Source organism: Amia ocellicauda, chromosome 22 (assembly GCF_036373705.1).
Source record: "Amia ocellicauda isolate fAmiCal2 chromosome 22, fAmiCal2.hap1, whole genome shotgun sequence".
Taxonomy (NCBI): domain Eukaryota; kingdom Metazoa; phylum Chordata; class Actinopteri; order Amiiformes; family Amiidae; genus Amia; species Amia ocellicauda.
Genome location: NC_089871.1, coordinates 10,310,245 through 10,324,708, shown reverse-complemented (window position 1 = coordinate 10,324,708; position 14,464 = coordinate 10,310,245). Strand labels below are relative to the sequence as shown.

General features: G+C 42.9%; 1 protein-coding gene across 1 annotated transcript in view; it reads right to left on the bottom strand.

Annotated features, from left to right (window-relative positions):
- Positions 1 to 14,464, bottom strand: part of LOC136718534 (deleted in malignant brain tumors 1 protein) — a 76,054-nt gene that overhangs the window by 22,317 nt on the left and 39,273 nt on the right. The window contains exons 24-36 of the mRNA XM_066696285.1: positions 12,949 to 13,263; positions 11,504 to 11,806; positions 10,848 to 10,919; positions 9,928 to 10,248; positions 9,577 to 9,597; positions 9,448 to 9,492; positions 9,103 to 9,246; positions 8,568 to 8,666; positions 8,040 to 8,111; positions 7,662 to 7,748; positions 7,342 to 7,413; positions 6,987 to 7,073; positions 6,458 to 6,627 (exon numbers count right to left, since the gene is read on the bottom strand). Coding sequence (XP_066552382.1) covers positions 6,458 to 6,627; positions 6,987 to 7,073; positions 7,342 to 7,413; positions 7,662 to 7,748; positions 8,040 to 8,111; positions 8,568 to 8,666; positions 9,103 to 9,246; positions 9,448 to 9,492; positions 9,577 to 9,597; positions 9,928 to 10,248; positions 10,848 to 10,919; positions 11,504 to 11,806; positions 12,949 to 13,263 — 1,808 coding nt within the window. The remainder of the gene's footprint in view (positions 1 to 6,457; positions 6,628 to 6,986; positions 7,074 to 7,341; positions 7,414 to 7,661; positions 7,749 to 8,039; positions 8,112 to 8,567; positions 8,667 to 9,102; positions 9,247 to 9,447; positions 9,493 to 9,576; positions 9,598 to 9,927; positions 10,249 to 10,847; positions 10,920 to 11,503; positions 11,807 to 12,948; positions 13,264 to 14,464) is intronic.

The following is a 14,464-nucleotide window of genomic DNA, read 5'->3' as shown; positions in this document are numbered from 1 at the left end:
CTGTAAGTCTCCCCCTGTTCCCTGAGCAGCTGGACTGCCCCCCTGCCCCAGACCCTGAGCCCCGGCCCCCGGCTCCCAGTCTCTGAGTGAATCACTGCCTCATCTGAACGAGCTGGAGAGGAGGAAGACTGAGACACTTACTGGCTGTTGTGCGCAGAACCAGGACAGCCAGAGAGAAGATGGACAGGCAGCTCTCCATTGTAGACAGGACAGACGAACCCTCCTCTGAACGCAGCTGAGACCCCTGCCTTCACCCCTGAGCCTACAGGGCAACTAAGCTGCAGCTCCACAGCCCGGACCCCCAGCAGAAACACAGCCCCCCGCCCCGCCAATCACACACAGCATTGCCTTTTCAGACTGACAGCAGGAAACTTTCACACAGGTATGATGACAAATCAAATGGGGCCATTTCAGTTTTGTCCAAATACATCGATAACACATCACTGTTTCTTCTCAGGACGCCTCCTTCACCCTGAAGACGCCACCCAGCAGAGAGGAGACGCGCAGCACCGAGGACAGGGAGGGGTTTTCTCTTTAATAAAGGAGACAGAAAAGCAGCTGCAGAGAGAAGTGCTGCAGTGTGCAAAATGAGTCAGTTAATAAGAGGGATCTGACGTTTATAGTAAAACTAACAAAAACACTGAGAAAAACACTGATTTAGTATATTATACTTTAATCATTTCATTTAAAAGTATAAAATGTCAATGCTTTGTTTTTGTTGTTCTTTTTAAATGAATGACCACAATAACTACTGTATGTAAAAAACTATAATTAATGGTGACATACATTGCAGTCAAGGTTCTCCAATATTTAGGGGGTTCAATTGCACTGTGTTTCAGAATGTGTTTAAATGAATATAAACCTGTGGGGTTCAGCACAGGACACAAGAGTCATGAATCAGCTCATCTACAGGAGAGTGCTGGAGTCCATCCTTCACAGAGAGGAACTTCCTCACATCCACACCTGATCACTGTAACACTATTGACTGCGTCCTCTAGTGTCCAAGAGACGCCACTGCCAGCACTGCTATGAAATGTGCTCTTTTTGTGTATATTTACCCCAACTGTGCCTCTGGCCCCTTCCTGACTCCACACAGCCAGCTCTGCCCCAGTGGTGCTGAAGTGTAGACGGGCTCCCCTGCTAATCCTGAAGAAGCCCCTGTGAGGAGCAGCTGGACCCTCTCCAGCTCAGCCCACAGACAACACTGCAGGAGGAACCAGGGGCTCTGCAGCCATGAGGCCTTGTGTTGAACAGGCAGGGAATGAGGCAGAGCTACTGCTACCAGCCACCAGTACCTGGGGGGCTCTTAGTGTGATATGGGTCCACTTATTTACACTTTAATTATTTTGCACTTTGACTTTGTTTTTACTCTTTGTAAATATTGATTGAGGTGTCTGGAGTGTCTGTAATGAAGGCCGCCTTGTATACCTGTGCAGGTCTGTAAAAGAAGCCTATCCAGACAACATCCTTTCAGCAAGAGAAGAGAAGTCAGCACAAAAAGATGGCGAGGGAAATAGACAGCAATCTGTGAGGCAGAGCCGATCTCCCCTGTGAAATGAAGTCATCCTGGTGATCATCTCCCCCCAGATAATCCTACTTTCACCTTGATGAATGGTGGCCACTGTCAATCCCTCTTCCTGCTGCTTTCTGTTTCGTTTGTAGTTCCCACTGCCCCTGCTGTTGATCCAGTGTCGCTCTCTTGAGGTCTTGGAGAGGAGGCCTCCTGTATCTGATTCGCTCTGCTTGAATGAGTTGTTAAACACTGGGATTTACTTTTCCTTTTATGCTTGTGTATCTTTACCTCAGATACACCTAATTACTTTTTGTGAATCACTCAAGCCTAACACACCTTTCCTGATTTAATTCAGTTTTAGTGGGTGAATAATGCTTCTACTTCATCTGTGCACTAGCACATAGTGACCACACACTATCCGAGAGATTGTTTGCTGCTGTCTTATACAAGGTGTGATGGCCATGCAGAGCTCCTGTGTGGCTTGTCCAGGATGAGCAACACATCATGGGTTCATGGCTTGTGTGAAGCTGTGAGCAGTGAGCAGTGACTGTGCTGAGCTGAGCTGGGCTGAGATAGGGTCTGTACTTTCAGCAGAGGGATCGCTGTCTCTCCACACAGCAGTGGCTCTAGTGGCTGGCCAGGCGTCTGCAGGACAGTGTGAGGCGATCCTGTCCAGCAAGGTACAGCAAGGTAGGTTTATTAAGTTAATTAATATCTACTATATTCTACCTAGAAAGGCAAAAAGAAAAAAAAATGTAGTCCAGCTGTGTAAAGAGCCTGGTTGATAGGAGCACTTAAACACTTCAATATTTCTTAACATCAACATGATAGAGCTATGTCAAAATCCTTACATTAACCTGACCTAAGAGAGGTCAGCAATAAAATAATCTTGTTCGTTCCTGTGTGATTTTATACTTAATTCATGTATTTTTCCAGCACATTGATTACATTGGATTCTGTGAAAGAACACTACAAATATATAAAACACTTGCATGTATGTATCATTAAATTAGAAAGGCACATTTCCTCAGTACTATTCCTGGAGATGAAACTCTCTGTACTCACTGCTCACAAGCTCTGAGCTCTGACAGGAGAGGAAGCCAGGCTGTGCAGTGAGGCTGTGGGTGTCAGTGTGTAGAAGCTGCGGAGAGCTGTGCTGTACAGGGAGACGGCACAGGGAGGTGCAGTGTTTATAGCTCTAGTGATTGATGGGGAGAGAGAGATGAGAATGGATGTGTTCAATGTTATGTTATGGCACATGATTGTGAGAGAACTCGATGGAAATCAATACATTGACATGTTCTCAGTTATTAGAGTATTAGTACAGTGTTTTCTGACATATTGAATGGCCCACTTTAACGGCTTTAATTAATGTCTTCTTATAGTATAGGCAAGTGCATAGAAAATATTTGAATGATTTTGCCAGTGACTTTGCGAAGTCAGTAGAAATGATTCAGTTATCAATAAGATAGGGACCGAATTTGAACCTTAAACAATACTGAACCTTTTCTAAGCCACTCTACACTAGGTTACGTTTGAACTTTGTAAATAAATAAAAAATGATTACAGGCTCAATACAAACCAAAAGCAAATCAAAATATTGGGACAGATACTTCTGATATTCTGCATGAAATAAACATTGCTGGGTGACTGTCCTACATTGGGAGAATCTGGACTAGTGAAGCCCAGTTTAGCTCATCAGTGAAATGTGCTCTCAGCTCCTGGTTTCTCCACTGGTCATCACTGTACATCATTCTTCTTCACTTTGGATTATTAGATTGTTACTACACAATATTAGTTTATCTTTGGACACGATGGGGTCTGAGGACTCCATGAGGGGAACTTTCTGTTTTCTTTGTGGCCGTGAATGGTCCTGTGAATAATTAAGCACCAGTAGGCACTGTCTTTTCAAGCCCAGTCCACCTGTGTCTTCCTTCAGGACAGCTAGTCTGTCACAAGCAAAGTTTGACATCCGCCATTCTTTGGTTAGTTTTAAATCTGCAAAAGTTGCTTGTATGGTAGAATTGAACTGTAAGACTCAGACTGAGGACTGCAGGACTTGTTAGCTGTTAAAACAGTGAAGCTGTGAGCTTCCTTCAGTTTGTGTTCCCTAAGTTTGAATCCCATGGGGACTGGGTTCACTGTACCAAGACAATGTGTTGAATTGCCTTCATGTGTGTTCGTATTTTGTATCCATGCCCCCTCTCCTAATACAGGGCCTCTTTCCTCATGACATCACTGGAGTGTGAGATCAGGCTCTGTACCGACTCTGTGGTTTGAGCTGCTCTGAGCTCTGACAGGAGAGGAAGCCAGGCTGTGCAGTGAGGCTGTGGGTGTCAGTGTGTAGAAGCTGCTGAGAGCTGTGCTGTACAGGGAGACGGCACAGGGAGGCCAGGTGTTCACAGCTCTAGTGACATGAAATACAAGATTCATGTATAACAAATAATACAAAAATAATAATTCAATATATTATTTGTAGATAATAAACATTGGTAAGCATGATTGTCTGAAGTGTAGATCCAGTGTCTGAAGTCGTCCCTCTCAGCAGTCGGGCTGATGTCTCTCCAGGGTCCTGACTGACTCCCTCCATGCAGTGAAGCCTCAGTCCTATTGGCTCAGTGTGCTGATCTCCTGTGCTACACAGGGAACGCTCCCTCTGCTGCTCTTATCAACACTGACAGCCTGGTCTCAGCTGGGACATCCTGCTGCTTCTGTACAATCACAGCTCCTCTAATACAGCCCCTCTCAGATCAGGCTGCTTCAGTCCCCTCAACCCTAATACACTCAAACCACATTTACAACATCAATAGGATGAATTAGTAATCAGGACTACATCACACATTCCTGTTAGCTCAGCTTTGCTTGCTGGCTGTAGTATTATGGTATCCATAAACTTGTAAGCCCCAGGTGTCAGTCCAGTTTAGGACACATGGGAAATACATTTCTGGCTCCTGGTTGTTCCTCCATTGGCCGTTCTCATCCTCCTCACACAGTCCTGTCAGTGTGGCTGAGGACAAGCCAGGGCTGAACACGAGGGGGCTGTTCCTGTCACAATGGAGGTTGACCTGCACAGCTCCAGTATGAATATTATGGGAGTCTCTCACAGCTGACTGTCCCCAGTGACTCTGAGCCTGAGTGTCCATGAACACTGAACTCCTCAGCAGCTGATCACAGGCTAATTACAGCTCCTGTGGTGACAGTGCGGCTCAACACCTGCACTTTCTATACATGTGCTTTGTCTCCCCTTCTCATCTCTCTCCGCTTGTCATTATCTCCCCATCTCTTGCTTTCTCACTTTCTTCCTCATCTCTTCCTGTGTGTTTTCACATTCAGTGACAACCTGATATTTCCCAAGTTTACACCCTCAAACACAAACAATGATTGAATGATTATATGTTATAAAATGTAAAGTAATATCCAGTGAGGTCGGCCCCTACTGGCCATCACAGAGCCTTAAACGGTCCCCTCAGGGCCTGTGTGACTGGGGGAGCCTCAGTGCTGGAGGGCAGGGCAGGGAGCAGGAAGGGGTTGAAGCCCAGGCTGTTGGGCCCTGTCCTCCTCATGAGACACTGAGATCAGAGAGCTGCTCCTCTTCATTTCCACACATCAGCTGCTGGTTCCTCCCAGGCAGCAGCCGCCTCACAACACAGAGCAGCTGCTGGAATATGGGATCATTCGTCTATGAAGGACCAGACCTTTTGTTCTGTTGCTTTCCAGATCAACACCCTGTACTCAGATACAACACACTGCAGGTAGTGCAGCTTTCTAGTTTGATCGTATTTGAAAATAAATTAGCTTTATTATAACTGAAATATTGTGTTGAGTTTGGGGGTTTATTATTAGTATTTAGTATTATTTTATGTATTTATTTTGTGACCCAATATTCTTACTGGGTTGAGGGGTGTTTGTGATATTTGTGTGGTATTTTATTTGTTTTGTTTGCTGCATTTCCTGGTAGAGAGCTGTGTCTCTAGCCACCCACCTCTCGGTACAGCTGTGATCTGAAATAAAGCCAAGGCTTACCTGTATTTTCACCACACCTGTGTCTTGGGTTTCATTGAAGGGGAATTGAGACAACCAGCCTGACCTGTAAAAGCGTCTGTGAGATGTGTGTGCATGACGCATATAGCTAACTTGTGTAGCTGGGCTCGTGTACTCCCCAGGGTCCTGGGTGCAATAGCCTTGGCTTCTGTGTCTAGGTGTTACATATTTACCATGTACATAGACTGTAGTTAATCTGAAAACTGACCAGAACAAATTTAAATAGTGATGCAAAATAAAAACTTTATTGAAATTCATATTAAAATATTAGCCCATTCAAAGGGGTACATTGAAGTCTATACATTAATATATTCAATTTTCAGCAAAGCCAAACATATAAAAGTATAAGAGGAATACAGACATAAAGCAGTTATGAGATCTGGGTTTCCAAGAAAGCATTATGTTCAAATACCTACAGCAACATTTACAGTGATGGCAAAATATCAAATTCAGAAACAATGAGACAGTTCTGTGAAAGTCTAATATGAATGAAGTTCAGAGTCAGAACATTTCAACTAAGGAATATGAATGGGATTATTTCCAGTATTTATTTTCTCCTGATTTGCAATGTGTTTTTTTACAACTGTATACACAGTGTGTATTCTTATTTACATCTGCGTACATCTTCTCAGTTTATTTAAATGTATTGTACCATGAGCATCCTAACTACTGCTGACTACAATAACATCTCATCTCTGATGGGAATCCATTACAGACATTGAACAGGTTGCTCTTACTTTTGCTTTCCTGGCGATAACACCATATTAATATATTGATAATGCTTTTATATGTTGTTATTCATGATCAATTAATATAATACAGATTGCTTATTAACTGCTCTGGATGTACCCTGACCAAAAAGTGTGAACTGACACTCTTCTGTAAACACTTGTGTGTCTAGACCTGCAGGTGGAGCCTCTTCCAGACGCCTCTGTCAGCATCACAGCGCCCGTCCTCTCCCAGAGACTCATCCCCGACATCATCGTAGTCAGGCCTGTCAGGGGCCGGGGGTCCTCCTTCAGAGGGCAGTGTGGCCAGGACAGTGTCCACTGCAGGAGCAGCGTGTGGGACACCTGCAGAGACGCACAGTGTCAGGGACAGGAAATGGATGGGCTCAAGAAGAGACTCAGGATCTAAAAATGGAAGTCAGGCCTCAGTCTAGCAGCTGTGATGAGCAGGAGATGAAGGGGTGAAGACCTCGGGGAGTGTGGGACAGAGCACCAGTGCAGGTGAACAGCAACATGAAACACTGTGCTGACATTTATACCTCAGAGACCCTGAGCTGATAATGGATAGAGCCGACACAGTCGTAAAGCTACAGGATTGGGATTGGTTGGTGACGGGCAATAGACAGGGACAGGGAGAGGCCTGTTGACAGCTGGTCCTGGTCAGAGAGAGCCCTGGGAAACAGGAGATTCATGTCATAACTCACCTGGCAAACCATCTGGCCTCTTGGTCACAGGGACGGCATCATCATAGACCTCTGGGGCCTCTTCTCTCACAGGGGGCCTGAATTCACCTAAACCAGGCAGAGAGGCATTGATTATACATCAGGACCAGCACTTACTTTGGCCATAGAAATAGCTGTTCACACTCATGCTTTACTTTAATCAGTTAATTAAAGAACATACAAGTTAGCAAAAGATTTTACAACCTATTACCTTGCCTAATTGAATTGACTAATGACTTCCACATCTGCTGTAGTCTTTATCTCTCAGTGTGATGAGGGATCAGACCCCTCACCCCCCACACCTGCACTGAGCTGCACTGACTCCAGCCCCTCTTACCTGTGACGGGGTCTCCCTCACTGCCCCCCACATCATCATACGCAGTGGGCAGCTCGTCAGGAAGGACACTCCCTGTGAACACAAGAGCAGTTCAATCACAAATATCATAATTTTCTACTTGAGACGTTTTGTTTGAGGTATTTAACATCTTTAACCTCTTTAGGTGCATTTAATAATATGATTATCTTACATCAAGTATATGTTTTGAATTGTTAAGAGGTACATTTCAATTTTTGGTGCATCAGTATACATTATTGTCATCCCATATATTCTTAAATCAGTATTTTCTGGGAAACGGGTGATTTCCTGTAATAACTCACCTGGCAAACCATCTGGGCTCTTGGTCACAGGGACGGCATCATCATAGTCCTCTGGGGCCTCTTCTGTCACAGGGGGCCTGGATTCACCTAAACCAGGCAGAGAGGCATTCAGTTCACACTGCGGCACTGACTTACCCTGGACAACTGGACTGAACCTGTTCTTAATAAGGATCCCTTGCTTTATCAACACAAACACAGTTATAAAACAGGTCTCCTGAAACACAATAGTGTGTGTAATTTAAGTCACTATGGATTGTACAGCTCCTACTGAGTGCTTTAACTCTGTCTGATATTGGACCAGAGTGAGCCCTGGGCTGACGTCCCCATCCCTGACCCCCCACACCTGCACTGAGCTCCACTGACTCCAGCCCCCCTCACCTGAGATGGCGTCTCCCTCACTGTCCTCCACATCATCGTAGTCAGAGGGCAGCTCGTCAGAGAGGAGTCTCCCTGTGAACAGAGAGCAGGTTAGTCATATCTGCAATCATTAGAAATGAAACATTATATTTTCCATAAGAATAAGCTTTTCTGCATGGATTTTTGTATGTAGCAGAGCTGCTTTCACAGTCTTTAACATATGGAAAATATGGTGATAATCAGTCATTAAAATGAGAATCCGCTTTTCATCTGCTGGAGATATCAGATAGAAAACAAACATGTCTGTCATTTCATGGTTGTAACATATATTCTGTATTTTAATGATACTGTATTATTTTGCATTACTATGTTGAGAATGTGATAATCTGTGTTCAGTGTGTGCAGTAGTCATTCATGTTGAGTGTCTTGATCGGCTGTGGGTCTCTGCTGTGGGTACAGATCCTCTCCTGTGAGTGGGCGCTGTGGGCTGTGTGCCAGTGTGCCGTGTGTGTGGAGGGCCGATCACATCTGAAGACTCTCTCCTCTCACCTCTCCTGGGGGCGCTGTAGGTTCCCTCTCTGGCCAGTTTGTACTCAATCTCCTCGTAGACGGCTTCATGCAGGGGGCCGACCTCCACCTCAGATAAGGCTGTGAGAGGAAATGCACACAGAGACACACAGTCACATCTCTCACTCTGCAACAACTGCAGACTTTGGTATAGTGCATGTATTTTAATAGAGGGGACATATTAAACATTTTCAATGTGAAACCATCAACATGGAATGCATACAGCAGATATTTTGATCATGATTGTTCTGTTCCTTAAAGGCTACATTAGATCTTTATCAAATATAAAATCTATTTCTTAAGTGTAATGTTTGAATAAATGTGTCCATGTCAAGCTGTTAATGTAAAATCCTCTGCAAAGTGTTAATATGCATTTTTGAAAATAATGTCTCGTCTTGCTGCTGGTGTACGTGTTGAACTCATGTTCCCCCAAGAAAATAGTAAACACAGCACTGTAAAGTTGCAGCAAAAACAAATGCTGTCTGATCAAGTCTGTGCACAACATTGATATGCCCACCTTTCTTCAGCTTCCTGTTCTGCAGCAGCTGCCCGACCAGCAGGGCCAGCACTACGAACAGCACAGCGCACAGCACCAGGAAGACCAGCGCTGGGATGTTGACGCCCTGCAGCAGCTGATTCTGTACCGGCGGCCCGTTGTCAGCTGACAGAGGAGAGAGAAAACACGTCTGTCAGTGCAAATATTAAAATAGCACATTCATGATTGTATGATAGTGTTAATGAAGCAGTCCCACAGAGAATAAATTAGTAAATCACTAGGAAGTCAAGAATTCAAGTACCAACAACACATGAAGTGTATTATACTCTATTGTATACACATGAGTGTAAAAGTTTAAAGTTTTACCTGCTTTTGTTGAAGATGTGGTAGTTATTAATGGTGTAACTGTAACTAATAAACATACGAATTAATACATAAATACACACATTAATATTATTATTATTAATATTTACACGTTTTTTAGAATTTTCTTACCTGTTGTTACTGAAACCCAACCTGAAACACAACAGACATGGGTCTCATTAGCGATGTAGGGTGGTGATGAGAGGATCAATGCATAACAATTTAAAAGCCCAATTTCTATGTGGATATTTACAGCAGATTTTGCAGATTAAAGAGGAATAATGACAGAATCACTGATCAATCATCACATATTTCTCATACAAGCTTCCTGTATTGGGCAGGAGGGTTTTTTCTACAGTGTCTGTCAAGGGCAATTATGTTTGTGTGACATCTCTATGAAGCAGCTTTCCAATTCCTACCTGGGAGGAACCCTAACAAACACACAGACTAATCCACAGCCGCAGTCCAGCTGCCCAGACTCACCTGCACAGATCACCCCAGCATCCTCTTTGTGTTTGCAGTCGCTCTGTCCCAGGGGAGAGTGCTGGCAGTCCCACAGGTGCAGCTCACTGCCCATGCAGGTCACCTCGTCCAGCCAGATGGGTCCACTCCCTATTCCAAATGAAGGGTTTCCCTCTGTAACTGTGCTCACTGCGTCCCCGCAGCCCAGCTGCCTGCAGACCACCTGGGCATCCTGCAGGTCCCAAGAGTCATCACAGACTGTCCCCCAGGAGCCATTGTGGAAAACCTCCAGCCTCCCAGAACAGTCACCGTTTCCCCCAGTCAGTCTGAGGGGCATGTGCTCTAGTGTCCAGAAAAAGCCGATTACCAACCAGTGCTATAGAGAACACATCGAGTCTACCTTGTGCTCTAACACTTTGATGTAATGATAGATTCATGTATTAATACAAAAAAGTATCTTATTGTAGTAAAGTAAAACAAGAGCAAAGTATTCAACCATACAATAGCAGTTCACATAACCTCAAATAAAATGAAAATAAACAAATAGAATGAGTCCATTCAAGTGCATGTAACAATAAAGGCTGGGACACAGCAACATAACCTTCTCACTCATAGCAAAGTGAATGGCTTTTGATGTGAGTAACAGACTATTACCCCAGTATTGTAATGTTTTAAAGAGGGAGGATTGCAGAGGTAATTACAATGTAATACAGATTTTAGTACTCATGGGAAATATCTATTTCTCTCTATTACTATTATTTATACAATTATTTTAGTAGTACAACTACAATTACTAGTATTATAATATACATTTGAAAAGTAAAGAAGCTGAGAATATATTTTCAATATGACTGCAGGCATTGTAACCTATGATTTTTAATGTTGTTATTTGGTTGCACTTGGTATCAAACAAGAACATTGACAGTTCAATCTGCACTTACTCGAGCACACTCTCTGGTTGGGGACTGAGGAACAGGAGATGAAGCTTCGGGGGACATGGCTTTCCTCTGCTCCTTTAAATTAAAAATGCACTTTAACATTAGTTCAGTATACTGCATTGTTATTTCATATCACAGAACCATTCATTGGAAATAGAGTACATGGAGAGATGTGCATTACTCTACCCACCCATGCACCCACATGTGCAACAGGTATAATAGGAATTATTACCTTCCAACTTTCAGTCATAAAAGATCCTTGAATTTGATCAAATCTGGAATGTCAATCATGTGTATATAATTGATTGATTGATTGGTTGGTTTGTTTTTTAACAAAAGTATTTATAAACTTGGCTATGTCTGATAATTGACTGTAAATGGCAGATATTCACTCTTTTTTTATTTTTCCAGGCGAGTGTTTCAGTGTCTGATCAACTAATGAGTAACTATTCACCAACTGCAACAAATTATATATTTTTTAATAGTTCAATCCATTAACTGTAAAATAATGTCAGTGTATTTAATCATTTGGTTTTTAAAAATAATTTTATCTTTGACTGTAACTAAGAATCAACTGACAGACAGACTGAGTGTCAGCCCAGTGGTTGCCTGGCTTTTTGGGGATAGTTGCAATACAGAGATGAAACACAGTGCTTTACCTGAGCAGGAGATCTCAGCCACTTCGTCACCTGTGTCCCGATTCTCACCCCAGTGAGAGGACTTACACTGCCACAGGGTGGAGTCGTGTGGGCGACACTGAAAATGATCCAGCCAGTTAGGAGCAGACGCCCGCCTGGGAAACACATTCACAACACGACCACTCTTTCCACAGTTCAGCTCCCGACATATGAAACTCGCTGTGTTCGGCTCCATACCATTGAAGCAGACATTGCCCCAGGTGCCATTGTAGAAAACCTCTAAGTGTCCAGAGCAGCCTTTAGCGAGTCTCATCTCCTTGAACTCTACAACAACAGTAACAAGAGTGAGAAAAATAACTGACCAGACCTGGGTATCAATAATAATGAATAACAAAGGCTTTGTGCACAATCTATACTTTGGCTCCTTACAATACTGGAATATAGCAAAATCTGGTGTGTAGTCAGAGTTAATCTGATTCAATGAATATATATATATATATTAGACATAAAAATAATATCTACATAACTCTCTTAACATTACTTCACACATTAAAATATAATACTCACACTTCTTGTAACCTGAGACACTTCAGCTTGCTCACGTTTTACCGAGTCAATGGTTAAATGTGATCATCTTGACTAAATAAGGCCATTATTGTGTCAATTATGGAACTGAGAACTGAGCTGGACTCAATTCCAGAAGACCCTGCTGCCTCAAATGACGAGGTTGGGGAGTCACTCTAGAGCAGTGGATCGCAAACGCCAGTCTGTGGCACATTTGTGTGAAGTACTGAAGTCAAAACAGCAGAGTCTCTGACCTCCTTCTGGAGATTACTCAAGACACATCTTTTCAGACAGTACTTGTAATTTAGTCATTAACTCTCCTGTAAGATTGCACTGATACATCGTTTTGTCATACTTCTTGCTTTGCATTTCTAGTACTCGTATTGTTTATATTGATTTCGCTCTGTGCTCCCTTTCCCTTGTCCCTTGACTGTGACTTAACATCTTGTCTGCACTTATCCACTTTACAATCTAGGATTTAAGACCTTATATAGTGTTCACTGTATATCTCATATACACTTGTGTAAACTGGAATCTGTAAAATTATTATGCCCTGAACTGCGCTGTATTATTGCACTTTGTATTGCTCTTATATTTTGTAAGTTGCCCTGGACAAGGGCATCTGCTAATAAATAAATATAATAATAATATTATTATTATTAATTATAGAAACCGCAGCTCTAGATTATTACAAGACATTCGATTAGTTGCTTTTTGCTACAGTTGTGATAAAATAAATTACATTTCAGGAATTCAATATTCTTGGAAGTCCAATTTTATAGTTAAGTCTTTCAGAAGCTGCATAGCTGGATGCCAGTTCAAGCACCCAGGTGAATTAACATCCTAAGCAGTCTGCTTTGATCTCTCACGACCTCTGTTGTGTGAATATTGTGGTTCTCTACCTGAACACACGACCCCAACATCCTCCTTGTGTCCACAGTCATGTTGTCCCCACCCTGCTGAGGGACACTCCCATAGAGACGACTCGTTCCCCAGACAGCCCACCTCGTCCAGCCAGATGGCTCCAGTTCCCTGGCTGAAGTAGGCTGGCACTGGGGCCCTGAGGGCCGTCCCACACTGGAGCTGCCTGCACACCACCTGAGAGTCTGCCAGGTCCCAGGAGTCATCACAGACCGTCCCCCAGGAGCCACTGTGATACACCTCCAGCCTCCCAGCACAGGGACCTCCTCCCCCAGCCAGCCTGATGAGCTCGTGCTCTAATGGGGATGATTAAAGTGTCGCAGATTAATATGGCAATCAAGAACCTGCACAGCCTGAAAAATCAGTCCCATAAAGTGTCTTTTGTAAACAACAGAATTTAATGGAGGTGATCTGCAGCCGCCCATCAAGTCTCAGTGATGAGATTGAGGCTTGTCTGCACTTTAGAACAAAACTCCTCAGCTACACAAGCTGTTGGACAAATTGTAAAAAAGACTAATCTCAGCATAATAAATCCCTGTATTTTATATGGGTAATGCGCACTTGCCATTAAAACCTGAATAATTAATATTCACATTTCCTACATAACTACTTGAAAGCAAGAATTATATTTAATGTTTCAGAGTTCTAGAATTGTATACAAATCATTTAAAACAAAACTATCTGCACAAATTGTTAGTAACAGTAAAAGTCGGTTTACTCATATACATTTAAACATTGTCATTGCAGAGAAATTGTTAATGTAAACCCTATACACTAGCAGAAAAAAGTAAGCATGCACAAAATAACTGATTTAACTATAGTTCAACTGCAGTTTGTAAATTGTCTCGCAAACAGAGTCTGGGATGATGGACCCAAGTGCGGACTGAAGGCTAAGTCAGTAAACGGGCAAAAGGTCTGGGGCCGGCTAACACGGTTTTGTAGGAGATCCAATAGTCAGAGTCAGGAGGTCAAGAGATCAGGCTGACTAGGCAACGAAGGCAATCCAAAAATCGATGATCGAGAAAGAGTAAGCAAGGGTCAGGAACTAGGAAAGTAACACGGAGTAGAAAGGCTCAGAAATTATGCTAAGATGGCAAAACAAGACTTCCCAAAGAAGTCTTCAAACAGGAATATATACGGAGTGGAGGGAAGAGGAAACTGGGGACAGGTGTGAGTTAATTGATCAGGGGATACAGATCGATTATTCAATGATAAGGTGTGGGACTGAGAGAAAGAGAGAGAAAACGGATGTGATAGTGGTGAACTGGGGGTGAACATGGGAACTGCTAAGCAGAAGACATTACATAAATGCACATTAATACAAAAGTGTTTAATTTATCGAGTTCACTGCAACCAGACTGGATGAAGCAGTTCTTGAAAATAGATGAATACATGGATTTATTTATTTGTTTAATCCTCTGTTTTACTTTTAATTGATATATTGTTTAACAATTATGGAAAGGGGCAGATTTTTATTTGCAAACTAATGTATTTACA